General features: G+C 53.2%; 1 protein-coding gene across 1 annotated transcript; it reads right to left on the bottom strand.

Moving 5' to 3' along the window:
• Nucleotides 1-885: 885 nt before the first annotated feature.
• On the bottom strand, nt 886-27,158 carry TRAP1 (TNF receptor associated protein 1). The gene is made up of 18 exons (XM_071571309.1): nt 27,043-27,158; nt 21,349-21,516; nt 19,903-19,985; nt 19,280-19,420; nt 11,686-11,757; nt 10,855-11,015; nt 9,909-10,018; nt 9,669-9,742; nt 7,151-7,306; nt 6,322-6,442; nt 6,164-6,233; nt 5,425-5,572; nt 4,733-4,918; nt 3,592-3,730; nt 3,052-3,137; nt 2,386-2,531; nt 1,988-2,060; nt 886-1,713 (listed from the first exon to the last, which is right to left on the bottom strand). The coding sequence occupies exons 1-18, from the start codon at nt 27,137-27,139 to the stop codon at nt 1,612-1,614; spliced, it is 2,133 nt and encodes a 710-aa protein (XP_071427410.1). The 5' UTR covers nt 27,140-27,158; the 3' UTR covers nt 886-1,611.
• Nucleotides 27,159-27,483: the final 325 nt, after the last annotated feature.

Below are 27,483 nucleotides of genomic sequence, written 5' to 3'. Positions count from 1 at the left end.
TCCCTGCCAGCTCCCCCCTCCTGTCAGGGATTGCAGAGAGCCAGAAGGTCCCCCCTGAACCTCCTTTTCTTCAGGCTGAGCCCCCCCAGCTGCTCATCAGACTTTTGCTCCAGACTCTTCCCCATTTCCGTTCCCTTCTCTGGACACGTTCCAGGCCCTCAATGTTTTTCTTGTTGTGAGGGGCCCAGAGCTGACTCCAGGATTGAAGATGTGGCCTCAGCAGTGCCAGCACTGGGGACAATCCCTGCCCTGGTCCTGCTGGACACGCTACTCCTGACAATACATGAGCAGGGATGTAGGAGGTGGCTCCTTGTTCTTCTCAACACCCTCTAAACTGTCACGTTTTCTGAATCTGAGTAAAAATGAAATTTTGGATGATGTTATAAAATTTCTCAAATGGTCCCCCGTGCAGCAGGACCTCTTTTAACTCCTCTGTGCACAGCCAGGCTTCCTGTAGCTTAAAGAGCTGGAGGTTGTCCTGCCCAGCACAGCATCCAAGCAGTTAACCAAACCCAGCGCCAGCATCTTAATCTGGCAATTTAAAGATAAGCCAAACAAATGTCAGGGCTGCTCAGAGCCCCACTGAGCACGAGAAAGGATTCTTAGAAACCAGTTTGCATGGTGTAAACCAGACACACAGAGGGAATCCAGCACGGCATTTCTGTCTGAGCAGCCACTGCTCCTCAGAAAGGATTCCAAGGGGTAAATTCCATTTCCAAAGACAAGGCTAACAGGGTTCATAGCTGCAGATTGTCCTGCTTTCCCTGCTACTACCTGCTGTTCTTTTCACAGCCTTCACAGCACTGCCCAGTGCTTGATGCCCTGAAGAATCAAACAGCATCTGAAGAGAGAAGAACCAATAAATCACCAGCTGGAGGACACAAAGACCAACAGTGTAAGTGTTTATTTATCATAAATACAGATCAGCTAGGGGTGCAGTTTATCCCAAAGAGGCACAACCCCTGGAGACTCTCCAGACAGCCAGATGCTGGAAGCCTGTTTCCCAGGGACTTCCCTTTTTCCATAAGACCAGCATGAACTTGGTTATCCAGCAGCTCGGTGATCTTTTCTGCCCTGGGATTGCACTGACATGTTCCACCACCAGCAGCCGTGCCTGCCAAGGCAGCAATCTGTCTCCATGCCAGCAAACTCCTGCTTGGTCAGAGCTGGAGGTTCCTTAATTAATTAATTACTTTTGCTAGTGCTTATTTGGAGCACAATGGTGCACAGAAATGAGGTGGATGGGGGGTGTATTGACAGACCTAACTGGGAATCTTGCTGCCAACATCTGTTTTGGGAAAGGCCATTTTTAGAAACAATATGAAAAGAGACTCTTCAGGCTTGTGTCAGAAATTTGGGCACAGTGTTTAAGCAGCAACCTCTTGATTTTGTTCCCACTAAGAACACTGTACTTTGAACAGGCTGATGATGTATGATTGATAATTACAGGCGGCTCCTTCCTGGGCAGGGAGGGCTGGATGTCCCTGGCACTGTCCCTGCCCTCTGCCCTGTGAATCCCATGATGGCACTGCCTGCAAGCAGCTGCTGAGAGAGTGACTGCACTTGAGGCAGGAGAGATCAGCACAGAGTTCATCCTTCAGTTCTTGGGGCTCAGTTCTTCTCCAGGATTTTGGTGAGGAGCTCGTTCAGCCGGCTCACCATTGGCCTGGGATCCTCATTCAGTCCTGCTGCAATCATGGCATTCTCATAAATCTGAAAAGGAGAAGAAAGCACTAAATAAGCAGCAAGAGTGACCTGCAAGAGGGAGGAAAGGAATATCACTCTCCAGCATTTGCATTCTCAAACCAAGTGTGTCTTCTAGGCCACCTGACAGGAAAACATACTGGCCACAAGTCCTGGAAATACCCACAGAAAGATGCAATTCTTGCCCACTGAAATGGTCCATCCCATTCCCTGCCATGCATGGTCTGCAGCCTGGAAGAGCACAGGAGGATGGTGCTGCTTCTGGAGAAGGTCTGGTTCTCACCTGATCAAGCAACAGCTGGGCCAGATCAGGCTGACTGTCCTTCAGCTCGTTGAGCTTCTTAATCAGAGTGTGCCTGTAAGAGAGAGACCAGCACTGAGACTCAGTGATTTTGGACACAATGAGAAATTTCCAGAATGAGCAGCTAAGCCAAGGTGGGTCACAGAAAGCAACTTCCTGTTCTTGGGGCTTCTTTCTTCTCTCCCACCTGTTCCTATAACCCCCCTGGTCCCCATATACACTGTGTATATGGATGGGTCACACTGATGGTGGCACACAGCCTCGCTGCAGCACAGGGTGCACCTAATGAGGAGGGCTCTGCTAACCGGGAGCCTTACACTGCCCCCACCCCAGAGGGGCTGCAGTGCCCTAGGCCTAGTGCTGGTGCTGTGCCCCCTTACCCTGTGTTGATCTCCAGGGTGGGCTGCAGGAGCTGGGCTCGCTCCTCCTGGGTCTTGGCCAGCTGCTGCATGCGCAGGAAGTGGCGGGCAGCGCCCATCTCCAGCACGGTGATCATGGCAGGGTGCGTGTCCAGCCGGGGCGTCACCTGCGGGGCACACACTGTCAGGGCTGCAGCAGAGCACACAGTGCTACAGAGGGGCAGGTCTGAGCACCTGGAGGCTCCTCAGCACACAACCAGCCTCCATGTGATGCATCCCCATCCCACAGGTGCTGCCTAAACCAGCAGGAAACCTGGGGGCCCAAATGGCCCCACTGGCCCACAGAGAGTGGGTTGCAGCTGCACCCAAAGTATTCCCTGCCAATACACCTTTCTAGTCCACAGGCAAGAAAGTCACCACAAAAGCCTGTTCTGGTAACATAAGCATCAACTAGGAACATGGGCTTTGCTCATTATGCACTAGGATATGGTTCTGCTGCTGCCACACTGACCATCCAAATGACAAATGCCCTCATCCATACCGTGTACAGACAGGAGGCATGGAGAATGACTTGCCTCAGGGTCCAAAGAGAAATCTGTGGCAGCAGAACCCCAAGCAACCTTTTTTGCCTCGATCATTACCTTCATGGATCTCCCATACTCAGTTAGCCAGACACAGAATACCCACCTTAACTCCAGTGACTCGAGAGCCCAAGGCATTCTTCATCCAGGCCATCAGATCCTCAGCCTCCTTCTCTGTCAGGCGTTCTCCAGCTGGCAGGGAAAGAGGGCACACATGAGTGTGCATCTGTACTGTGCAATGGGCAGCTCCTGAGCTCAGGCCCCTTTCACACTTGCATTTATCAGTCCTTCTGTGGGAATGGGAAACCAGCACCACTCAGCACACACCTACACACCCTCATCCCAGACCACACCATCCCCGGAGGGGGCAGGTTCATGCCCTGCCAGAGCCTGCCTGCCTCTGTCAGAGCACCAGCTGTACGTGTGGGGTTAAAATCAAATCATGGCACCTCCACACATGACAGTCCATCCGTTTAAATTTGCTTAAACTTTGATCACGTGGGATGAAAGGGTTCTGCAAGAACTCCAGGTCACCTCAGAGCACAGGAACGACAAGGTGCAAAGGAGGAGCTACAGGAGCAGGAGGTGTCCCCTCACTGGCTGCCACAGGGTGGCAGCAGGACAGGCCAGGGAAGCCTCACGGTACCTGGGCGGCTCTCCTCGAACTTCTCTTCCTTGTAGTGATCTACAACAATGTCTGTCTCCACAGAGATCAGCTTCTTCTTGTCGAACTCACGGAGGTGCAAGAGTGTCAGCTCGTCAAACTGCTCATAGCAGAACAGCACCTGTGCCAGAACAGGGACAGCAACACATAGTTTGGAGGTAACAGCATTCCCTCCTTCCCAAGGCAACTCTGCACTGAACAGCAAGAACATCACATGGTAAATTTGCAGGTTCAACCCCACGGTGCTTATCACTCAGGGCCCCAGTGAAAGCAAACCCTCAAAGGGATATGTTAACATGTCTGGCAGGTCTGCACCTGAACAAGTCCTACTGTCAGAACCAGCACTGACTCCAGTCTTGAGAGGGCCATGTGCCCACAGAGGACACCTGAAACACCCTTACAGCCCTGCACAGCAGCTCCTGGGCTCCTGCTCTGGGGTTCAGCAAAGGTATGAAACAGAAGGCAGAACTAGATGTTTGCACAAGTACTAACTCACAGAATATGCTGAGTTGGAAAGGACCCACCAGGACCATCAAGTCCAACTCCTGGCCCTGTGCAGGATACCCCCAGAATCCCACTAGTGTGCCTGAAAGCATTGTCCAAATGCTTCTTAAACTCAGATAGGTTTGGTGCTGTGCCCACTGCCCTGGGGAGCCTGTTCAGTGCCCAACCACCCTGTGGGTGAAAAACCTCCTTCTGATATCCAGCCGACGCCTCCCCTGACTCAGCTTCATGCTGTTGTTTCCTTGGATCCTATCACTGGTCACAAGAGAGTGAAGAGATTGGTGCTGCCCCTCGTGAGTATGTTGAAGACCCCAATAAGGTCTGCCCTCAGTCTCTTTGCCAGGCTGAACAAACCAAGTGCCCTCAGCCACTACTCATAAGGCTTCCCCACCAGACCCTTCACCATCCTCATGGCCTCCTTTGGACACTCTCTAAGAGCTTGATGTCTTTTTTGTGTTGTGGCTAAAGCGTGTGACAGGTCCCTCCTGGCCTCACCCGCAGTCTGAGCACAGACAGAGGAATCCATGCAAAGGCGGGGCTCCATCCCCAGCCTCGCTGCCCTGCTTAGCTCTGAGCTCCAGCAGCTGAGGGTGTGGCCATGGCACCACTGCTCACCCACCTCCATGTCCTTCTTCTTCATGGCCTCGAAGTAGGGGGAGTGCTCGGCCAGGTGGCGGTTGGGGGCACACAGGTAGTAGATGTTCCTGCTGCCGGCCTTCATGCGGGACGCGTAGTCGGGCAGGCTGGTGAGCTGCCCCGCGGGCAGCGCCGACGACTCGTAGCGCAGCAGCTTGGCTATGTCCTCCTGCAGGGAACGTCACAGCTCACTGCAGGGCCCTGCACCTCCACCCCACTGCTCCCAGCCCCAGGAATTCCTGCTGGAGCACACGGGCCTCTTTGCAGCCCTGCTCATGGGGTTCCGAATCCCTGCCTTCCTGCTCCAGATATTAAGGAGGTAGAAAAGTGGCCTAGGTGGGATGTAGGTCAAACTCTCCTAAAAATGGCAATGCAGGCAGAGGGCAACAGGAGGGGAAAGCCCTATTTTGTTGCCTGTTGTAGCTCATGTTACATCAGGAAGGGCTGACTACAGTGTGGGTACAGAGACTCTGCAAGGTCTCAAAATAACTGGGAGGCAGCACCCAGTCAGAAAGGGAGTTTGGGCACTAGAGCATCCATAGGTCATGGTAGGTCCAGGAACACAAGTTACAGGCATGCAAGTTTCATGGAGAAGTAGCAGTCTCCCTCATCCCAGCTCAAGGCAGGAGCCAGTAACCTTTCCCATCATCTGCAGTGCTTCAGGACTCCTGGTACCTTGACATCCTGCTCTGCTATTGTCACAATCCCCTCTCTCATGAATACTCCATACTCCTCAAAGAACTTGGCATATTTCTCAGGGTCCTTCTTGCTCTGGTCAATGAAGAACTTGATCAATCTCTTCTGCAAAACATCGCGGAGCTTCCTGCAGCAGGAACAAGCCTTTTTAAAGAGAGCTGCTAGAGCAAGACAGGAGGTTTTAGGTGAACATCTCTCTCTGTGTGCAGGGTTGTAGGGAGTCCACCATCTCTTTCCCCTTATGGTTCTACATTTATTCTTTGTACTTCTGTCAGGAGCAGCTCTTAAGCTGCAGATAGAGCAGTGTCCAAACGTTCTGCTGGAGCTCTAATCCTCAGGGACTCGGAACTCAAGGTTACACTTGGAGGAACCTTTTCTGAAGGCCCCAAAATGCACTCTGAAGTGACAGGGTTAATTTCCTGACTACAGTGAAGGCAGAGGCACTTCACCAGCTGTAGAATACAAAGTTAGCCATCAAATCCAACAAGATAACAGCTCCAATGTTAATAAGTGAGAGCCTACTCTTATACACCCTTCAAGTGCCAACAATGGCAGCTGTCTGAGAAAAACCTCACTTTGCAGACTACAGAAATTCTCACGGATGGCAGTTTACATGCCAGGTCACTCCAAGCCCCTGTTGCCATCCCACCATGTCCCCTCCTGAGCCAGCAAGAAGCTGAAAGAGCCTCAGCAGCCAACAGGATCTACCTTTGCTTACCTGATAAGGGCACTCTCCTGCAGCAGCTCCCTGCTGAGGTTCAGGGGTATATCCTCACTGTCCACAACACCTGGAACAGAGAGCAACCCTCAGGCTCAGGAATACACCCCTCACAAAGCCATGGTCTACAGCCCACTGTTCCCAGTCCCAGCACACACCTCTAAGAAAACGCAGCCACTTAGGCAGGATGTCTGCAGCTTTGGTTTGGATGAGGATTTTGCGGCTGTAGAGGGCAACGCTGGAGCCCATTTCCCTGCTGATGTCAAACATGGATGGTTTCTGCCGGAACAAGAGACAGGAGGTAACACCAGCACTGTGCAGAGTGCCCAGCTGCACACTACCAGGTCACACTGTGGTCTTCCATACAGTGCTGAACCCAACAAGAGCTCAGATTTTTCCCCAGGGACCTACCTGAGCCATCCCCCTGCCCCTGTGGCTCAGTATCCCCACAACTACCTTGTGGCACCCAGCCCACTGCAGAGATGCCACACAGGACACTCCTCCACAGCCTGAGCTGCCTCCTCTCCCTAAGGAGCTGTGCTGCCCTCCCACCCTCCCTTCCAGAGCAGCTGGGCAGATCAGAGAATGATAGAATGGACTGGGTTAGAAAAGACCTCCGAGATCATCAAGTCCAACCCTTGGTCCAACTCCAGTCCCTTTACCAGATCATGGCACTCAGTGCCACGGCCAAGCTCAGTTGAAAAACCTCCAGGGATGGGGAATCCACTCCCTCTCTGGGCAGCCCATTCCAATGCCTGAGCACTCTCTCTGCAAAGAATTTTTTCTGCTCTCCAACTTCAATTTCCCCTGGCAGAGCTTGAGCCCATCGTGCCCCCTTGTCCTATTGCTGAGTGCCTGGGAGAAGAGACCAACCCCCACCTGGCCAGAACTTCCCTTCAGGCAGTTCCAGACAGTGCTGAGGTCACCTCTGAGCCTCCTCTTCTTCAGGCTAAACACCCCCAGCTCTCTGGACAGCAGGACACCCACCTGCTCAGGCACGTAGAAGATGCTGCGGATGTTGAGGGGAGCGTCGGTCTTGTAGTGCAGGACGTAGCGGGGCTTGTCGTACGCCTGTGCTATGAAGCGGTAGAACTCCTCGTGCTGCCACTCCCCAATGTCCTTGGGGTCCAGCATCCAGAGAGCCTGTGGAGGAGGAGCAGGGAGACAACTTCCCATCAGCTCTCAAGTCCTGTGACCTCACAGCACAGGTCTCTTCCTGAGTGGCACTTTCCCTCCAGGATGATGGAGCAAGGAAACAGGATCTTTCAAACAGACTCCTCTGTATAACCCAGGGGCAGTGGAATGTGGTTCAGGCATGTTATCACTGACTGAAAATTACTGCCCCTCAGCCAGCCTCAGGTCACCTCTCAGAGGTAACTCTTGCCCTGTGACATACACAAGGCAGCTTTGTGTAGCCCAGAACAAAAGGGATTTGGCTAATCTCCATTGCCTCATACTTGCCCATGGCCCAGAGCACCCTGGACAGAGCCCACAGCTCATCTGACTGGCAGTACTGGTCGAGTATCTCAAGGCCTGGCCAGCAAAGGAAAAGCAAAAGTTTAAGTGATTCTCTTGTACTCAGCCTGCCTCTCTGATGGAGGTCATTATCCCAGCTGAAAACTTGTGAAGCAACTCCTGCACTGGCTGTTTTGTGCTGATTTGTTCTGGAGCAGACTGGGAGATGCTGTGTAAGCACTGGGCCACCCCTGCTCAGGGTCACAAAGTGCTCCAGCACCATTTCACACATCAACACGTGCACTGAAGCCACAGGCTCCAGACCAGGCCCTGTCCCATGGCCACGCTGCTGTCCCACACCTGCTGCTGCTCTAACCCCTCCAGTACTTCCTGGAGCACTCAGTCTGTGCTCACATCACATTTCAGTTTTCAGTACCTAAGCAGATGTGGGACTCAACTGAGACCCTCATGTTTCCAGTGGGGTGAATTCCACATGACTCACTGCCACTCTTTGCCACTCAAGCCCTAAAGAGCGACAGGAGCAATTTCTGGGGGCAACACAAACATCCAGCCCACCCTCCACCTAGCAGAGTCCAAGGGATTCAGGGCCCTGGCAGCCTTGCCATGCTGCCACACTCCTTAAGGATTCCTCTGCCTCAGAGCCTGTTCCACAGATGGCTTCAGAACATTTCCAGCACACACAAGTGTCCTGGAGGGTTTGCAGGATCACAGGTAGGATTAGGGACTCGGGGGGAACTGAGGTGCTTTCCAGCAGCTGTGTTGGGTAAAGTGCTGCGTTCCCAGAGGTTCACTTGAGCTACAGTTATCCCAGTTAGACTGGAAAAGCCTCCAGCTCCATGCTGTGAAATACATGGCAAGCATTCAGGAGCTCATCTGGGAGAATCCCCATCAGGGAACTGTGGCTCTGTTTTCAGTGAACTGACACTGACGTGTGAAAAAACACAAAGCCAAGATCCTGGATAAAGAAAAGGCATGAAATGGGAGCATAATGAGAATAAAGCTGTTGCTGTATCTCAAGGGAAAACAGACTTTCTGATGAGGAGATAAAAGTCCACGACTCTATTAAGGGCATTTCACCCCTTGCTCTACTACTGCTCTTCTCCAGGGAGCCTGTTCTATTGATTGTCAGGTAGAGAGCAAACAGCTGTCTAAAGCTATTTCTGGTTTTGTAATTTAAGGGGCACAGCCAGAAAGCCTTTGGAAGAAAAACACTATTATGCAGGAATCCAAATAAATAATCAGTCACTAATAACAGCAATTACAGAATCTTAGATAAATTAACATGATAAAATGTTTAAGTACAGTCTTGAAAGTCTGTGCAGTCAGTGCCAGATTCCAGGAAACAAAAAAGCCACACACTTGTTCTCTGCCTGCTGTCTTAGGGGAGGAAGCTTTAAACAATCAGAAAAGGAGATGCTGGAGGAAAACGATTCATCAATTTTTGCTTTAAAGGTAATTAATTTCTCCCAGGCGATGGCTGCAATTGGGCCAAGAACATCTGACTAAAATGGATCTGGCTGCAATATCATCTAAGTGGTCAGAAAATGCCAGCATCAAACAGTGCCCAGCCAGGAGATGGGAATGTAAATCTGGTTGTGAGCTGAGCTGCTAAAGAAGCCCAACCATTCCTTGGCACTGGCTGTCTCATGCTGAGGGACAGGAAAACTGCAGGGAGAGGAGAGCTCACCAGTGACACAGGCAATCCCTACAGCACTAACATGTCACCTGGTTTCAACAGTTAAAATAAGCATTAAAAGCACTGAAATAACAGTTCAGGTTAAGGGAAGATCCAGATCTTGCTAATCTGCAAGAATACTCCACAATAAGTGTAACAAGCAGTTCCAGGCACAACTTCTGCTGGATTGTCTCCTTTTGTTCTATTTAACTGAGCCCTACAAGGTCTGTGATATGCTGGACTATCCTCCCCTGATTTCCAGGGACAGCAGCAGCTTTATGGTGTTCCCTGTCCCCACCAGAGGACTGAAGTGGTTCATCTCCATGAGTGACCTGCCTGTGGCCTCCTGCTCACCTGCAGCGTGTTAATTCTCCTCCCATTGAGGTACAGGGGGAAGCTGATGAAGTTGCTGTATTTTGTCACCACCTCTGGAAAGGAAAGAAGACATAGAAGAGTCACCTTTGTGAAAACAACACAGTAAGAATTCCCTCAGTAACAGCAGGTGAACAGAGTTGCAGGACAGGAAAAATGCTGTAAAATCACTTGCCACTCCACAGAGACTCAGGGGGTAACACCAAACCCTCCTCCACTCACCCTTCACTCGGTCTTCGTTTGCAAACTCCTTGCAGTCTTCTTTGAGATGTATAATAATCTTAGTCCCAGTTCTGACCCCAGATGCTTCTGCAATCTCAAACATTCCTGAACTAGGATTAGAAACAAACTCTGTGTCAGCTTGTGCCTCAGATACATCCATGATAAGACAGAAAAATGGTTTATTAAACTAAGAGCACTTCGGTGCCAAAAGGAAAAGGCAGAAAATCTGGAATGCCTGAATGCTCCCTGTGGCTCTGAGAAACCCTCCAAACATGTGACTGTTTACATGTGGCTGTTTTCCCTGCAGAGCCAGACTGGGACACACTGCTGTGCAAAGGCACCAGCTACTGAAAACCCAAGACAGTCTGATGTCTTCATTAACAGATGTTTTCCAAAGAATTTAAATAACTTATTTAATTCTTCATTCTGAGGAGATTTTAAGGGGATGCTGAGCTTGCCACCTGCAGAAGCTCCAGTTTCAACACAGTCCAGCAGCCCACAGCATTGCCATGACAGATGTTTGCAACTTCATGCAGAAAGCAGAGGATGAGCCCACAGAGCTGCCCTCCAGAAGAGACGTTCCAGCAGACCCAGCACTGCACAGCTCTGCTCACTGTGGGTGCCCTCAGGCCAAACCCCAGGAGAGGACAAGTCCCAAGAGGTTCAGTTTGTCCCTGCAGTCTGGGGCCCCCCTAAGCTGACTGTCTGCCAGCAGGGATGGAACAGCAGGGGCAGGCACTTGGTTAGTCCACAACACACCTGCTCTGACACAGCAAGTGTGTCCTTGTGGTTTCCACCCTGGGACATGCTGTGCATAACCTGAGCAGGACCCAAACCAGTCAGCCAGGTCCTGAAAGACCCCATAAGCCGTGTCTTTGCACAGTGTTCAGTCTGTGCATGGTCTGGACACAGCCCCCCACGCTGCCATTCCACTCCCCAGCCTTACCCATCAGAAGACCAGTGGTAGCCTGGGCTGCCTGGCTCTGCAGACTGTGAGAACACCTCCACTTTATCAGCCACCATGAAGGCTGAGTAGAAACCCACTCCAAACTGGCCAATGATTTTACTGCTGGCTTCAGCTTGGCTCTGCAGAGCATCCAGGAAAGCCTGGAGGAACAAAGACACAACCAACACTCAGTGACTTCAGGTATCGCTGGGAGGCTGCAATCCATCTCCCAGCCAGGCTCCTCAAGCACTGCAGCCTGGCATTCCAGCACCCTCACCCCACACTTCTGCAGCAGTGCTCTCAGGAGGATGCCCAAGGAAGAGAGTTTCTCCAAAGGGACTTCACCTCTGGAAAAGGAGAGCATTGCTTAGAGCAACACTGGCAGTACAGAAAAACAAGTGAGGGCTTGATCAAGCAGGAGCAGGAAACCTTAAAATGGTGACTCCAGAGATGGAAACAGAAGTCAGGTACATATATACAACTTGCTGTGGGGACACAGCTGCTGCTCCCCTGGCCACGGGGTGAATGCTGAGGAGTGTGAGCAGTAACAATGGCTCGGGCAGGCAGGAGCTTGGGGGTGAGGGCAGGCAGGTGCAGCAGTGTTATACACAGGGCCCATTAGCCCTGTGTGGGCACCCTGGGCCTCCCACGGTACCCAGCAGGGACCAGGAAGGGACAGAAGACTCCACAAATGGGTTTCACCTTCCAAGAGGGGTGTAATTTCACAGCTGGGCTGGGGGCCAAGGGGCAAAATGGAAAGAGAAATTCCTGGGAGAAGAACAGTGGCTGTAATTGGAGACGACTTTCCTAAGGGAGGGAGAAGGGTGTTACCTTTGAGCCTGATCGAGCAATGGTACCGAGGTTAGAAACCAGCTCCTCCTGGGTCATCCCAATACCTGTGTCCTGAAAAGAAACACCAGTTGCAGCTGAAATACCAGTAGGAAAGCACTGCTTTAGCAAACAGCATCCCAGCAACTTCTGCCTCTGATTCCCACTCTCTCCTTTCCCTCTGAGCAGCATGACCCCACCTGCACATGGTCAGGAACACAGACCCAAAGGGCACAGAGCTCTGGGGGCAGCCACAGCTGCCCTGTGCCTACAACTACCAGAAAGCTCAGACTCCTGTTACCTCGCACAGAAAGGCAAAGCCATGCCAGGACAGGCTGGATTCTCCACCCCTCTAAAAAACACAGCATGGCAGCACAGGAGGGAGGTGCCACCCAGCCGTGGCCTCGCTGTGCTGGGGCCGTGCACACAGACACCTCCTGTTCCTGAACCGCTTCAAACAGGAGCCGAGAAGCAGCTTATTTCCACTTGGCAGATGTGCAACCCTTGCCCTCACACCAGGAATCAGTGGCAGAGCAGGGAATCCCTGAACTCTCAGGTGAGGCAAACCCTTGTCTACCAGCACCACATGCTCTGATCTCCATCTCTCTGTCTTTCCCTCTCATTCCATGCTCCACAGTGTTTGAAGCTGTCAATACCCAGTGCCAGAGAGCTGGATGTTGCATTCCCATGGGAACAAGCTGACCCCAGCTGAAGTACAGAGCACTGGCCACACTTCATGGTGCTCTGTCCAGCCTTTGGAGGCACATGGCTCCCTGGCATCCTCAGTTTATCCCAGATCTGCATGGCTGCATGCAGATAAACATCTCCCTGCTGCTGGCTCACACATTTCAGGCAGCAGAGCCTGCAGCAGCACCACCCAGAAAAGGCTGCAGCAAGTCCTGCTCAGACCTGGCTGCAGCTTCAAATTGCATGACCCCAAGCCAGCACAGGTAACAGCAAAATCCAGCTAAGAAACAGACACTCTCTCACACGGGATCCCAGCAAAAATCTTTCCTATTCTATTGTTTAATGTATTTTCAGAGTTGCTTCACACAGTTTTTCCACAGGAGCAAAGGGCAGGCTCTCCTGGATGCCACTTCTGAGAACTGGCTGCTGTCCCTCCTTCCAAATCCCAGCAGCTTCTCTACCTGACAGAAAAACCCCACTGTTAGAGATTCTCTAAGCCCCTCCCTGAGGTGGAAGCAGGGTGAAGATTAGCCAAGCGACAGGTGATTCTCACTCCCATGAAGAGCTTAGCTCTACCCAAGTACCTGTGAGCTCAGTGGCCCCAGCTGAGCAGCTGGCACATCTGGAACAGGCTGACACATTCCCAGTGCCAGAAGCAGGGCTGGCATTCGGTGTGCAGGGTCAGCAAAGCCAGCTGGAGCACAGCTGAGGGACCAGAGGGGCTTCTGGCCCAGCACAGCTCTGCCACACGTTTACTGGGCTGATTTCTAGCAAGGTGCATTGATGTCCATATGTGTTTCTTAATGTAGTGCTTAACTCCACTGAAGGATTGAACTGTTCAGCCTGGGAGGTGCCATGTGGGTAAGACATTGTCCTGCATCCCCACAAGTCACAGCACAGCAACACCTTTCCCTTGATTAATCACATTAAGGCCAGTCAGTCCTCTTGGCTGAGAGGAGGGCTGGTGCCCAGTAAGATCTCAACAGTGAGAGATGAAAAGCCAGGAAAAACAAACAGTGTATGGCAAAATCTCAGGAATCTGACATGGTCCCTTCCCCCAGGAAAGAAAAAGCCAGAAAGAGCAGTTTGCAGCATCTGGTTCAGTTTTTGTTCATGCCAGACCCTGAACAGAACTCTTCAACTCCTCTGATCCACTCCTATTTATAGCACAGCATGTCATTCCCAAATTCCAGCATTTTAAAAAAATACATCCCTTCCCCATTAATTTATTTGGCTATTGGATCCTGAATGCTCTGCCAAGCTTACTGCAAAATGCTTAATGACAGTTCCTGGAGACCCGTTTGGTGAGGGTGCGCTACAACGAACAGAGAGAGCACGACCAAACCAGGCAGAGCTGGGGCACTGCAGGGAGAGCAGGAAGGGAAGATCCTGGCCCAGCAGGCATTCCCTGCTGCAGGAGAACACCTGGGCAGGTGAAGAGGACATCAAGATTCAACCTGCCTTTGCCGTGTCCAGATTTCCTGAAGCTGCCCTTTGGGTCCCTGCACCACATGTTCAGTTCTGGGCCCCTCAGTTCAGGCAAGAGATTGAGGGGCTGGAGCGAGACCAGAGAAGGGCAACAAGGCTGGAGAAGGGACTGGAGCACAAGTGCTGTGGGGAGAGGCTGAGGGAGCTGGGGGTGTTCAGCCTGGAGAAGAGGAGGCTCAGAGGTGACCTCAGCACTGTCTGGAACTGCCTGAAGGGAAGTTCTGGCCAGGTGGGGGTTGGTCTCTTCTCCCAGGCACTCAGCAATAGGACAAGGGGGCACGATGGGCTCAAGCTCTGCCAGGGGAAATTGAAGGTGGAGATCAGAAAGAAATTCTTTGCAGAGAGAGTGCTCAGGCATTGGAATGGGCTGCCCAGAGAGGGGGTGGATTCCCCATCCCTGGAGGTTTTTCAACTGAGCTTGGCCGTGGCACTGAGTGCCATGATCTGGTAAAGGGACTGGAGTTGGACCAAGGGTTGGACTTGATGATCTCAGAGGTCTCTTCCAACCCCATCCATTCTATGATTCTATGATGCTGCCTGAGGAATGGAGAATGGAGGAGCAGCCATGGAGAGATGGGAGCTGGCTCTGCAGAGCAGGCTCTCCAGGGGTGGGAATCAACTGACCATGCCCACCACAGGCTGAGCCAGTGCAGGCACTGGCAGTTCCAGCTCCAGAAAATCCAGGGAAGGAGCTGCCCTTTTCAAGGCACTTCACCGGCCACTGCTCAGCCTCTGGGGTAGGAACCACCAGGGCATCACCTGCAGAACACCTTCTATCCACCACCAGCCAGCCACTGCTCCGCCATCAACACAACTTTTCCTGCCCTGCAGACAGCTTCAAGCCTGCAAGAAAACTTTTATCAGGCTGACAGCAGCCACAGCAGAGCTATTCATAACAGCACAAAGTGAATTGTTCATGGGGCTTCACAAAACACCAGACATGAGGGATATGCTCAGAGTTCCAAGTGCCAAATGCTTGTCCCCAGCTTGGAGAAACTAAGATGCAGAGTTCAGTGCACTGCCCCTTCATAAGCTGAAAAGGAATTACAGAAGTCCTGCTGTTACTCCATCTCCTCACCTGACTGAATTTTCCTTCTGGGACTTCTTAGGGTGCAGAGTAAAGAGTTCCCCCAAACCATCTCCCCTGCAAGACAACACAACAGGCTGCAAACCTTCACCCTGTCTGCTGAGGGAACATAAAGGGCTTGTGGGCCCAGGTGCTGAACTAAACTCAGGAACATTAACCCCAAAGACATGAGCTGAATGGGGCTTTTGGCATATTTTTGTGTGTGGAGACCTCCCAGGTACCAAACCTGCAGCTGAACTGCACAGGACCTTCGTGCCTCCTCTGCCCTTTGTCCTCTCCCTGTGCTGTGGGTGCTGGATGTTTGCAGAGACCATGCTGGGTAACCATTAGTTAAGCTGGTACACAAGAACTGGGGCCATCTAACAGCTTTGCTCATTACCTGAGTCCAATTTAAAGTTTCACCCAACAACCCAGTGACTAACCAGGAACTGCTGCCTCTGCCATGGCTGCATCTGAAAGAGCACTCCCAGTCAGCGGTACCTGGCTGAGCTACAGTGCCTTTCATTTCTCTTTGCTGCAAAACAAATGTTTATTCCAGTGTAAAACCTCAATGGGACATCAGAAGAACACTAACTACATTATAAAACAAGGACATGCTGCTTTCACCATTTGATAAGATAACAAAATCCCCAAATGTCTGATTGTCTGTGCCCCCCATTACTTAAATACCTTGATTGAAGAGACTTAGAATTCCCAAGAGCAAGACAACAGCTGCACTAGAGCAATGTTCTGGTTGAGGACCAACATGGCATCTGCAGCAGCAGCAACCAGCAGAAGAAAAGCCACAGTAAAACTGATGCACATGGACACAAGGAATCTTGACCTAGAACACAGAATCTGCCCCAGGCAGGGAGCCCAGTCTGCCTTTCCCATACCAGTCTCAGTCTCCACCCATCCAGGTGGAGGTCTTAATACCTGCTGTCCAGAAAAGTACCTCCTTTCATCCACTCTGAATTTCCCATTTTTACATGTGACGTGCTTTTATTCTGGCATGAAGAGACACAGAAGGTTCTGCACTTCCTTCCGAGGCCGCAGGTTATTTGAGACGTGTTTATATTTCTGGTTCCCTGGCTTATTTGTTAAAGATGATGCAACCACTGGAAGCTGTAACCCATCCCTGCCATGTGGCACGTTTCTGTAAGCTTAATTCCAAGGCTTGCCAAAGCACAGCCACATTCACCCCTCCAAATCCACCTGTCCAGCTCCTGCTCCCCCAGGCTCCAGTGGCCCATGGATGCTGCAGGGCTGACACAGGGAAGGGGGACCTGCTCCCCACCTGCCACAAGCTCTGCTGGACATGGAGGTGCAGCTGCACTGAACTGCCACAGCCCAAACATCCCAATCCTTACGGCCCAAACCTCCCAGTCCCTACTGGAGTGCCAGGACAGCCCAGTCCTTGTTACGGGCTGTTTGTAACTGGTAAGGCAGGAGAGATCTGCTCAGCAATACAGGGAGCTGCTGCAGGAAGGAGTGGATTTTGCAGTGATTTTAACTCCTCCCCAACACAGCAAACTGGTTATTTTGTGGCTTCACAGACACCCATTTTGGATGACTGCACAGCAAGATGAAAGCCCAACAAAGGGAGCAGAGCAGCCCAAGCTTTGGCAGCCACTACGCTGCTTTCCCGTGTTAAAGCAGCACTCACACTCCCTCCCCCAGCAGCTCTGTAAACATTTCAAACCATTTCCTCTAAGCAGTCCTAGCCCTAAATTAAGCCCCAGCATGGAGCAGGGCTGCAGCCCTGAGCTCACACATCACCACCAGCTGCAGCAGCAGAGGGGAACTGAGCAGCTCCACCACCACTACAGCACAGCCAAGCACCTATCTGTCACCTCCCTGTCATCTCGTGCAGGTGCTGAGGGTGAGCCCTGTGCTCACAGGGCTCTGGGATCCGTGAGGGGCTCTCTGTTCCCACCCCAAAGGGTCCAAAAACACGTCTATGAAGCCTCAGCATGCAGAACTGCAGAGCTCTGCAGAGCTGTCCTCACTGAAAACACACCCCTCACATTTTCAAATAGATTTTCTTAAGAGCTCTGACCTTGCAGGCTGTGGCTGCTACAGATGGAGCTGTCCTAGAAACATTAGGCAGTTTGGAAAGGGATGGAAGAAACAGCGGAATTTGCTAAAACTACAGGGCTTTGGTGAAGGAACAAGGGTGGTGGAATCTGGTGAACACATTGTGTTTAGCACAGAGAGCACTGCAGTGCTTAGATGGGATATCCCTGAATGAGGATGTCGCATCAAAATTCTGAGTCTTGCTGTGCTTATGACTGGAATTCAGTCCTGGCAGAGAAGTGAGCAGCCACTGAACAGAGATAAATGTAATCCTTTACTGGAGCTACATAATCCACCCTGGAACGTGCCTCTAATGGCCATCACACACTGCAGGCCTGCCTCATCTCCACTGTGAGACACACATTGATGCTACAGGGGCTGGAAGGGGAGGGGAGAGATTCAGCACATCCAGAGGCCAGGAGCACTGTGAAGATCTGAAAAGACCCAGGGGTCAGAGAGAGACAGTGGGACCTTTCTAGGAAAAACAAAAGGAGTGATCATTGCTACAGGTCACGTATGAGGGACCTGCTGTCTCTGTTTACGTGGGTCCTGGTGAGTACAGAAAACACAGAGCTGCTAAGGGACAGATCCACTTCTGCCTCAATCATTGCAGCAAGTTTTCCTGCACCTTTGCATTCCTGAAAGGTAGGGAAATGTTCTGAATGAGGCTTGTTCACAGCAATCATTGTAAGCAGTTTGCTTCTTCAAGAGGTTATAAATAACCCCCTGACTGGAGGTAAGGAGCTTTGGGCGCTCCGGAGAAGGCAAAGCTGTTAAAGAGATTGGAGCAGTGCTGTTCTCACTGCTCCTCACAGCACAGGGCTGTGCAGCTAAAAGCCTCCTAGTTAAGACTCATTTAATGGCATTAGAGAGGCACAGGCAGTCAGGCAGGGGGTTATAAAAAGCCCAATCCCTGACACATCCAACTGGGATGGCATCAGAGGCACCTTTTAAGGTGGGCAAAGAGGCCTCCAACCAAACTACCAAAGAAGGGGACAGCTTCAACAGGGACAGGGCATGAGCTGTCTCATGGAGTCCAAGGCTTCATGTCCACTGTGGTCTCAAAGGGAAAAGAAGAGAGCAAGGCAGGAATGGCACCCTGCCTGGGGCTAAGTGAGGGATCATTAAACAACCGGAGTCAGAAAACTGCAACAGTCAGGTGTGATGGGAATAGCAAAGCTCCTGCACTATAGTTTGAGCAGCTCTGGTTGATGATTGTGTTGCCCACTGGCAGGCATTAACTTCCCCATGGCAACCACAGTGCTTGTTCTGCAGAGAAACAGGAATATAAAACCACTAGGCAGCCTCTAACAGCCCACTTTGTCCCACGTGAGAAGTACCAGCCCCTGTGCTTTGTCTGTGCCACATCTCCCCTGGCCCTGCTTCAGTCAGCTCTCACTCACTGCTGTCTCCTCATCCCCCCTCTCCTGAGAACATGCACCGCTGCACTTGCACCTGACACAGCTCCACTGACAACATGACCAGTCTGCCTCCTTTGCAGCAGGAACTTTGCCAAGAGAACAGCAGAGCTGAGGCCCAGCCATCCACCCTGGACAAGAACCACAAGCAAGAGCAGTCAAAGTAGGGAGAGAAGGCTCTGCCACACTTTCCTGCCCACGCTGAGCCCACAGGTGAGCACATTTACTCTGTTCCCCCCTGAAGCAGCATCGTGTCACCAGGAGGGAACCACCACCAACCTGGGCACAGGGCAGTGCTGTGGTACTGCCCAAATCTACAGTCCCATCTGCACCTTAGGGCAGGGCCTCAGCATCAGCTGGGCTGGGCCTGTCCTTGTGCAGGTGGAGATAGAGACACTCAGCAGGGGGAGGTTCATCTCACCACCCTGCACCTCCTCATGACCCAGGTGAGGATCTGCAAGCTCCCAAGGAGCACCTTGGACTTCAGGAGGTGTGGGTAATCCTCCCCAAACATCACAATGAAACCAGAATCACAATTTACCCACTAGTGAGAAACACACACACACACAGCCTGGGGAGGGCACCAGACAGGGTACTGGGAGAAAAGCTACTGGTAGTTCCCAACAGGGAAAGAAGGAGCAGTAAATTTTCCTATGGGGACAAGTGAGGAGCAGATAAATTGATGTTTTTTTATCAAATCCTCAGGTTACAGCCTCATGAACCAGAGCCCAGCTGAGGACAGAGCACTTCAGTCAGGCCTGGGGATCCATGGAACTGTGCTGCTGCTCAGCTTCCACATGGGACAAAGGCCAGGGCTGGGAGCAGCAGGGAGTAACGTTCCCCTGTTACCAAAGGGACATACCTGGATAGTGATGGTTCCCTTTCCACTGTCTGTCTGCAGGTGGATCTCCATCTCTGGCAAGGCCTTCCCTTCTGCCATGAGCCGATGGCGCAGCTTCTCCAGCGCGTCGCTGCCGTTGGAGATCAGCTCCCGGATGAACACCTGAACACGAGACACAGCCTGTCCCCACAGCCTGGCACTGCAGCTGGCACTGCAGCCTGACCCTGCAGCCTGGCCCTGTATCCTGACCCTGCAGCCTGAGCCTGAGCCTGGCCCTGCAGAATGGTCCTGTATCCTGGCCCTGTCCCCTGCATGGCACCCCCAGAGACCCAGCAGCTGCCAAAGTAATTCCTAGCTCCCCAGACTGTGTTTCCCCACTATCTGCCAGGAGAACTGTTTGTCTGAACTCAGCGGGACAGTGCAGAGGCTCTGAGGCTCACAGAGTCACCTGGCTGCACCTACAGATTGTTTTAAAACACATTTTCAAGGTGTCTTAAGCAAACATTATTCAAGAAAGCCTGAGGTGAACAGTACAGGACTTGCTAAGAACTGAGCAGTTACTCTCCCAGTTCAACTGTGTGGGATGTACCCTCTGACAGAGACAGCTTTGCCAACAGAACATCTTCCCTAGAGCTGGGTCCTACCTCCTTCTCTGAGTACAGGGAACGGGCAACAATGTCCAGCAGTTTCTTTGTTTCGGCCTGAAACTCATGTTTGGAGGCTGCACCTGGAATAAAAGGTTAGAGTTGGGGGTGTTCAGTCTGGAGAAGAGAAGGCTCAGGGAGACCTCAGAGCCCCTTCCAGGGCCTAAAGGGGCTCCAGGAGAGCTGGAGAGGGACTTTGGGCAAGAGATAGAGTGACAGGACAAGGGGAATGGCTTCCCACTGTCAGAGGGCAGGGTTGGATGGGATATTGGGAAGAAATTCCTCCCTGTGAGGGTGGGCAGGCCCTGGCACAGGTGCCCAGAGAAGCTGTGGCTGCCCCATCCCTGGAAGTGTCCAAGGCCAGGTTGGACAGGGCTTGGAGCACCCTGGGCTGTTGGGAGGTGTCCCTGCCCATGGCAGAGGGTGGAGTGAGATGAGCTTTAAGGTCCCTTCCAACCCAAACCAATCCATGATTCTGTGAGAATCACAGACACACCTTTAGGGCACTTCACCAGGGTCCTCTCGGGAAGGAGAGCAAATCTGCAGTCTTGCCAAGTGCTCCAGCTTCCCAGGAGGGAATGCCTGGAGCAGGATGGGACACTGGCAGCTGTGGCCTCCAAGAAGGTGACAACAAAGGTGCTGTTCACACCCCCCGAGGAGGCAGCTTTGCCAACAGACACTTGGCTTCTGCACCTCAAGGAGCACATCCCCACAGCCACCTCTGCAGCTGTGCCCAGGAAGAGAAATCTCCTTGGAGACAGTAACACTACAGAAATCTTAGCTGAAGGACCATGGCATTCTTCCTGCAAGAGGCATTAGAGAACACCGAGGCAGCATAAGCAAAGCCACAGGTCCCACGTCACCTCTGCTGTGCCTCACTGTTGAACCTGCATTCCCCAGGGATGGAGCAGGGGCAGCACATCAGCCCCACTGGGGACTTCACAGTTTGCAGTCTCAAAAGTACCTTCCAGAAAAACCACAGAGGCACCGAGTTAAGATGTTATTTCTGTGCTGGCATAACTCATGTGACTTTGCTTTAGAGCAGCTCTCCCTGGACATTTGCAAAGCAATTCATTCTAACTAAAGGGCTGCTGCCAGGATTCTTATTACACCTCTGGGATCCACAACAATGACCTGGGCAGACAAAGCCTGCTTCTGGGACAAAAATAGAAATCTTTTTAGTCAGTTCTAGTGCCCATGGAGCCTCCACACATACACAGGACCACCAACGGCCTGGCTAAGCCCATGGATGCAGCCTTGATGGCCTTGTTTCTCAGTAAGGCCATTCTGACCTCCACATCCCAGTCCTGGGAGGTGGGACTCAAAGGACGTGATGACCAACCTCCTCCAGGGGCAGCAGCACTGCTGAGGAGGGCTCACCTGCACCCGCCCCCTGTCCCAGGCACACCCCAGCAGTGTCCCCACAGGGCCTGTGTCTGTGCCCACCTTTCACGTTCTCCGTGTTGCTGATGATGGTGTGCAGGGGCTCCTCCTCCTTGCTCTCTGCAGGCTGGGTGCTGTAGCCCCGCGCTGCAGGAACGCTGGCGGCACCGACGTTGTACCGGAGGCTCCAGCAGTGCAGATCTTGTCTTTGCAGACATGCTGCTCCTTTGGCTGAAGACACAAGTGAGGATATTTCAGTACACAGCACAAGTCCAGCACAGGAGCACAGCTTAAAGCTCCCACCTAAGCAATCCCATGGGAGTTACACCATGCAAGCAACACTGATGGTCCCTCACAATCCAAAACCACTATTCCCCTTTGGCATTGCCTTCACCAGTAAGAACTGGCTCTTCTGAATCAAAATTCTACCCAGAAGATGACAATTAGCAGCTTTCCCAATGAACTGAATGGGTAGGAAGAGGCAGTCTGCAGCTTTCATTGCTGTTACCTGGCCAAGCTGAAGACAACTCCCACATCACTGACTGTGACACTGTAAATCGGCAGCAAGTATTTGGCCCTTGACTGTCCAAGCACAGGGATTACATCTCCCAACAAAGCTGGCTCCAGGGTGAGCAGCACATGCAGCAGCAAAGCCACCAGTCAGCAAAATCAGTGGGGAAAATGAGACCAGTGGGGAATGACACAAGCCCTGTTAAGGTCAGGGATTCCCAATTCTCCTTCCACTGTGTCCAGGTGAACCCAACAGTCTTCTTTTTGTTAGGGGATGAATCAAAGCCAAACCTGGCCACAAAAAGACCATTTGCAGCACTACAGAGCTCTGCCCAAAGCCCTTTCCTTGGTGTGATTTCTGCACTGTTGGGAGAATGGCCTGTGCCAGAGCAGGATCCTGGAGGGTTTGGATCTGACTGTGCAGGTGCCCTGGGGGACATGGTGACCTGGCCTCCTCCAGCCCTGCCATGAACACACACACAGAGCTGTTCTGGGAAGCAGAGGAGGGTCCAGGACAGCCTGGGCAGAGCAGGGAGAACCTGGACAAGCAGCAGAAGTGGCTGGAAGGAGTGACAACCTCAGGCTTTCCTTATGGCTCACTGTGCCTGCAGGCTGCTTCATCCAGCAAGGGAAGGAGGCAAACCCTACACCCTCCATCTTCAAGGTGTTCTTTCTTTAGATGACTGGGTACAAAAACACTGAAAAACACTGAACCAAAACCCACTGGTACAGTGAAACTCCCAAAGTGCATCTGTGACCCCTCTGGAAACAGCTTCTTTGGCCAGCCCCTGCCCTCCAGGCCAGCTGGGAGAGCTTGGCTCCCTCCTGAACCTTCCTCCACCTTGCCACAGCCCTCAAATCAACTTGGCATCCTTCACCAGCACCCCGTGTTAACCTCAAGCTCACCTTGGGAAGCCTCAGCCTCCCTTCACGAGCACTCTGCAAACCTCCTACAGCCACTGTGGGCACTGAGAACAGGTCCTGCTGCTCCAGACCATCATGCTGGGCTCTCATTCGCTCCAGATGAGGAAAACACAAACCCTTGAACTTTAACAGCACTCCTGGCTCCTGCCTCATCCCCAAGAGCAGATTGAGGAGGTTGTCAGTCCTCACTCTTCCTTCTCCTCCTCCTCCTCCTCCTCACAGAAAGCTTTGAATCAAGATCCACTCTGCGGCCAGAAGCTTGAATGACTCCCCAGCCATTCTGCCCTTATAGAAAAGAGCCCACAAATAGTCCTTAATGCATCTGAACACTCCCACACACATCCCTGCACTCTCTGCGTCACACACAGCTCTGCTGCTTTATCACAGGACACCTTCTGGAACCTCCATTCAGCTGCCTTTGCTGGGACCCTCTGGGACAGCAACAAGGGAAACAGCCTGGGTGACCACAGTGGGGAACTCCAGAGAGGAAGGGCCTGCAGCCCAGAGTTTATACATTTATGTATATTAGCTATTTATATCACATATTTATGTGTATTTAATATATCTGTTTACCCAGGGATTACTTTTTTCATGCCCATGTTATGCTGGGTGCTGTAGGATCCCAGAGTTGTGCAGATTCACACATACATTTCCCACCCAGCAGAAAGAAAAGAGGGAATTTTGCTCCCTCCCTGACTCAGGATCCCAAAAGGACAGAGATGAGCAGCAGCTCAAGGCCACTTCTATGATCAGATGTCCAGGCAGCAAGGCCCCAAAGCCACCACAGCAGCTCATGAACACCAGCTGGACTCAAGAAATACAGCTATTTATATTTTATTTCTACCCATGTATAGTTTTTCACATATTCCTGGGTTTTGCCTCCCTATCTCTAAAGCACAGTGATAGATCACCACCCATCAGTCTGGAAGTTAAGTTTGGATTTGTGTAATGTACAGCCTTATCATCCTTAATTAACAGCCTGTCCCATGGCAGGGGAGACACAGCTCATTAAACACAAGCTGCATCTTCAGACCATTTGCCTCTCAGCAAGTCCTTGCCTGGAGCAAGGAACAGGAAAAGCTCACAGCTGTTCTGGGTATAAATCCACAGTTATCAGCACACAGGAGCTACTGAGAAGGTACCGGCTGAGCTAACACGTTATGTGGCACTCAGAAGGAGCTGAAGGAACACATTCCTAGGACCAGGAGGTAAAGAAGGAATGGCTCTTGGCCCAGAGACATGGAGAAACCCACATTACTGCCCAACTTCCAGTTCTCTGTGATGCCAAGTGATCCTGTGCCTATGGCCACACAGCCACTGTGCACACGGGGAACATAAAGCACAGACAAGGACCCTCATCCCATGGGCTCCTTTCAATCCAGACACCAGGATGCCTCAGTGATTCCCAAACCCAACCAGCCTCCCTGGAAACATGGCCTCTTCCTGGAAAAGGGCTGAAGTGAGCCAAGCCCAGTGCCAGTTAGAGATTCAGGGTGGGAAATCCAGCACAAAGCAGTTGGTGGCTCAAAACAAAAGAGGAGAATTTGGGTCAGCAGAAATTACCATAACAGCTCTGTGCAGGGCAGTGGTGAGCACAGGGAGGCTCCTGCAGAGAGCAAACACTCCCTGCTCAGATCTCACCAGACAAAAAGGCTCCCAGGCTGGGCACCAGATCACAGAATGATAGAATGGATTGGGTTGGAAGAGACCTCTGAGATCATCAAGTCCAACCCTTGGTCCAACTCCAGTCCCTTTACCAGATCATGGCACTCAGTGCCACGGCCAAGCTCAGCTGAAAAACCTGCAGGGATGGGGAATCCACCCCCTCTCTGGGCAGCCCATTCCAATGCCTGAGCACTCTCTCTGCAAAGAATTTGTTTCTCATCTCCAACTTCAATTTCCCCTGGCAGAGCTTGAGCCCATCGTGCCCCCTTGTCCTATTGCTGAGTGCCTGGGAGAAGAGACCAACCCCCATCTGGCCAGAACTTCCCTTCAGGCACTTCCAGACAGTGCTGAGGTCACCTCTGAGCCTCCTCTTCTCCAGACTAAACACCCCCAGCTCCCTCAGCCTCTCCCCACAGCACTTGTGCTCCAGTCCCTTCTCCAGCCTCGTTGCTCTTCTCTGGCCCCGCTCCAGCCCCTCAATCTCTTGCCTCAACTGAGGGGCCCAGAACTGAACACAACACTCAAGGTGTGGCCTCCCCAAGGCAGAGTCCAGGGGAAGGGTCACTGCCCTGAGCCTGCTGGCCACGCTAGTTTGGATCCAGGCCAGCATCCCATTGGCCTTCTTGGCCACCTGGGCACACTGTTGTGAATGTGGGGACAAGAGACTGTCTAACTGACCCACTCATACCAACACATCTCCCAAAAAACTCTGTGTCAGCTTCAGCCCTCAGTGTTGTGGGACCAACCCCTGCCAGCTCTGCACGCCGAAGGGAAGGCACAGCAGTCCCTGTACCCACCTGACAGAGCACAGCCTCCTGCTCCTCCCTCTGTATTCCCACCACACACACCTTCTGCTCACTACTTCCCCCTGAAGGACCTGAATGACAGGTTAAGGAATTCTCCTGGCTCTGCTGGAGTACCTCTAACCCACCAGAGGCCCGTGGCTTAGCTCCCAGACACGGATGCTTAACAAGCCACTGGGGATTTCCGTGCAGGAAGAGCTGGATTGCCCAGAAACACCCAAGTGGCACTCAGTGGCACAATAAATCTGACAGCCCAACCCCGACAGTGACCCCGTTTGTCACACAATTTCCTCTGTCATTTTCTCCTTGTAGCCCGCAGGGAAACCACAGACCACGGTGACAACCTGCAGATGTGTGGACGAGGGACCAGACAAGAGAGGAGGAGACACAGAGCACTGCATGGGCTGCTGGCAGGAGACACACGGGAAGCTTCTCACTGTGCCCTGGTTAATGACAACTCACAGGCACATCTGCAGTCTGGACATGGTGGCCTTGGTAAGAGAGCACAGCCCATAATCAAGGCCTGAGTTTGGCTTTTCTGAGCACTCACTCCTGGCAGCTGCCTGAGCTGAACCCTCGAGTGCACCCTTGGGAAGTGCAGACCCTTCAGCCTCATCTGGAAAGCCCCCTGGTCCTGACACGGCTGGAGAACAGAGCCCTGCTGCCTTCTGCCCCTACCCAGGGACCCACCTGCAAGCTGCACACCCTGAGTGAGCCAGCTGGGCAACCCGGGCATGCTGCACACCCTGAGTGAGCCAGCTGGGCAAGCTGGGCGTGCTGCACAGCCTGAGTGAGCCAGCTGGGCAACCCGGACATGCTGCACAGCCTGAGTGAGCCAGCTGGGCAACCTGGACATGCTGCACAGCCTGAGTGAGCCAGCTGGGCAACCTGGACATGCTGCACAGCCTGAGTGAGCCAGCTGGGCAACCCGGGCATGCTGCACACCCTGAGTGAGCCAGCTGGGCAACCTGGGCGTGCTGCACACCCTGAGTGAGCCAGCTGGGCAACCTGGGCATGCTGCACAGCCTGAGTGAGCCAGCTGGGCAACCTGGGCGTGCTGCACACCCTGAGTGAGCCAGCTGGGCAACCTGGGCATGCTGCACAGCCTGAGTGAGCCAGCTGGGCAAGCTGGACAGCCCGAGTGAGCCAGCTGGGCATGCTGGGCATGCTGCACAGCCTGAGTGAGCCAGCTGGGCAACCTGGACATGCTGCACAGCCTGAGTGAGCCAGCTGGGCAACCCGGGCATGCTGCACAGCCTGAGTGAGCCAGGACAGGCACTGGTATGTGCTACATGATCTGAACATGCTGCATGAGCTGTGAAATGAACAAAGCACATGTTCCGAACATGCTACACAGGCTGCACGAGCCAGAAGATAAACCTGGACATCCCACACACCCTGTGTGAGCCAGCAATAAACTGGGACACATTGTGCGAACCAGGACATGGATTGGCACAGGCTACACGATCAGCACATGCTGGGCGAGCCAAGAGCTGCGCTGGGATACGCTCCCCACCCTGCCTGGGCCAGGACACAACCCCGGACACGATGGCGGCCCCGAACGTGCCGTCTGCCCGACACAAGAAGCTCCCGCGCTGTGCTCTACTCCCTGCACAATCCCGGAGGAACCCGAACCCGGTCCCGGCAGGAAGGCGCGCTGCGCGTTCCCAGCGCCCGCTCCGCCCGTGCCGAATGCCCGCGGCCGGGGCCGGCCCAGAGCGGCAGCGCTGCCCGCGGGGCCGGGCGCCACTGAGGGCGGGCGAAGCAGCGCGCCCGCCGGGCCGCGCCGAGCAGGACCCGCCGGTCCCTCGGCCCCGGGGGGCACGCGGACCTCCCGCCGCCCGAGCCCCCTCACCTGCGGGCCGGGGCGCTGCCCCGAGGGGCCGCAGGGCCGGGAGGGGCCGCAAGGCCCGGAGCACCTGCCGCGCCCCCCGCGCCGCCACCGCCGCCATGCCCGCGCGGCGCCCAGTGATGACGTCATCGGGCGGGGGCGCGCGGAATCCCCCGCGCGCGGGCGCTGCGTGACGTCATCATCCAGCTCAGCCTGCGCGGGACGGGCCCGAATCCTCTCACGGCCCCCCCCGGATCCCTCACGGCCCCCCGAATCCCCTCACTGCTCCCCCGGATCCCTCACGGCCCCCCGAATCCCCTCACTGCTCCCCTGGATCCCTCACGGCCCCCCCAGTCCCTTCACGCCACCCTGATCCCCTCACAGCCCCCCCGAATCCTCTCACGGCCTCCCCGGATCCCCTCACAGCCCCCCCGATCCCCTCACAGCCCCTCTGGATCCCTCACG

Source organism: Pithys albifrons, chromosome 16 (genome assembly GCF_047495875.1).
Source record: "Pithys albifrons albifrons isolate INPA30051 chromosome 16, PitAlb_v1, whole genome shotgun sequence".
Lineage (NCBI taxonomy): Eukaryota > Metazoa > Chordata > Aves > Passeriformes > Thamnophilidae > Pithys > Pithys albifrons.
Note: the sequence above shows the minus strand (reverse complement) of the source record. Positions and strands in the feature narration are given on the sequence as shown.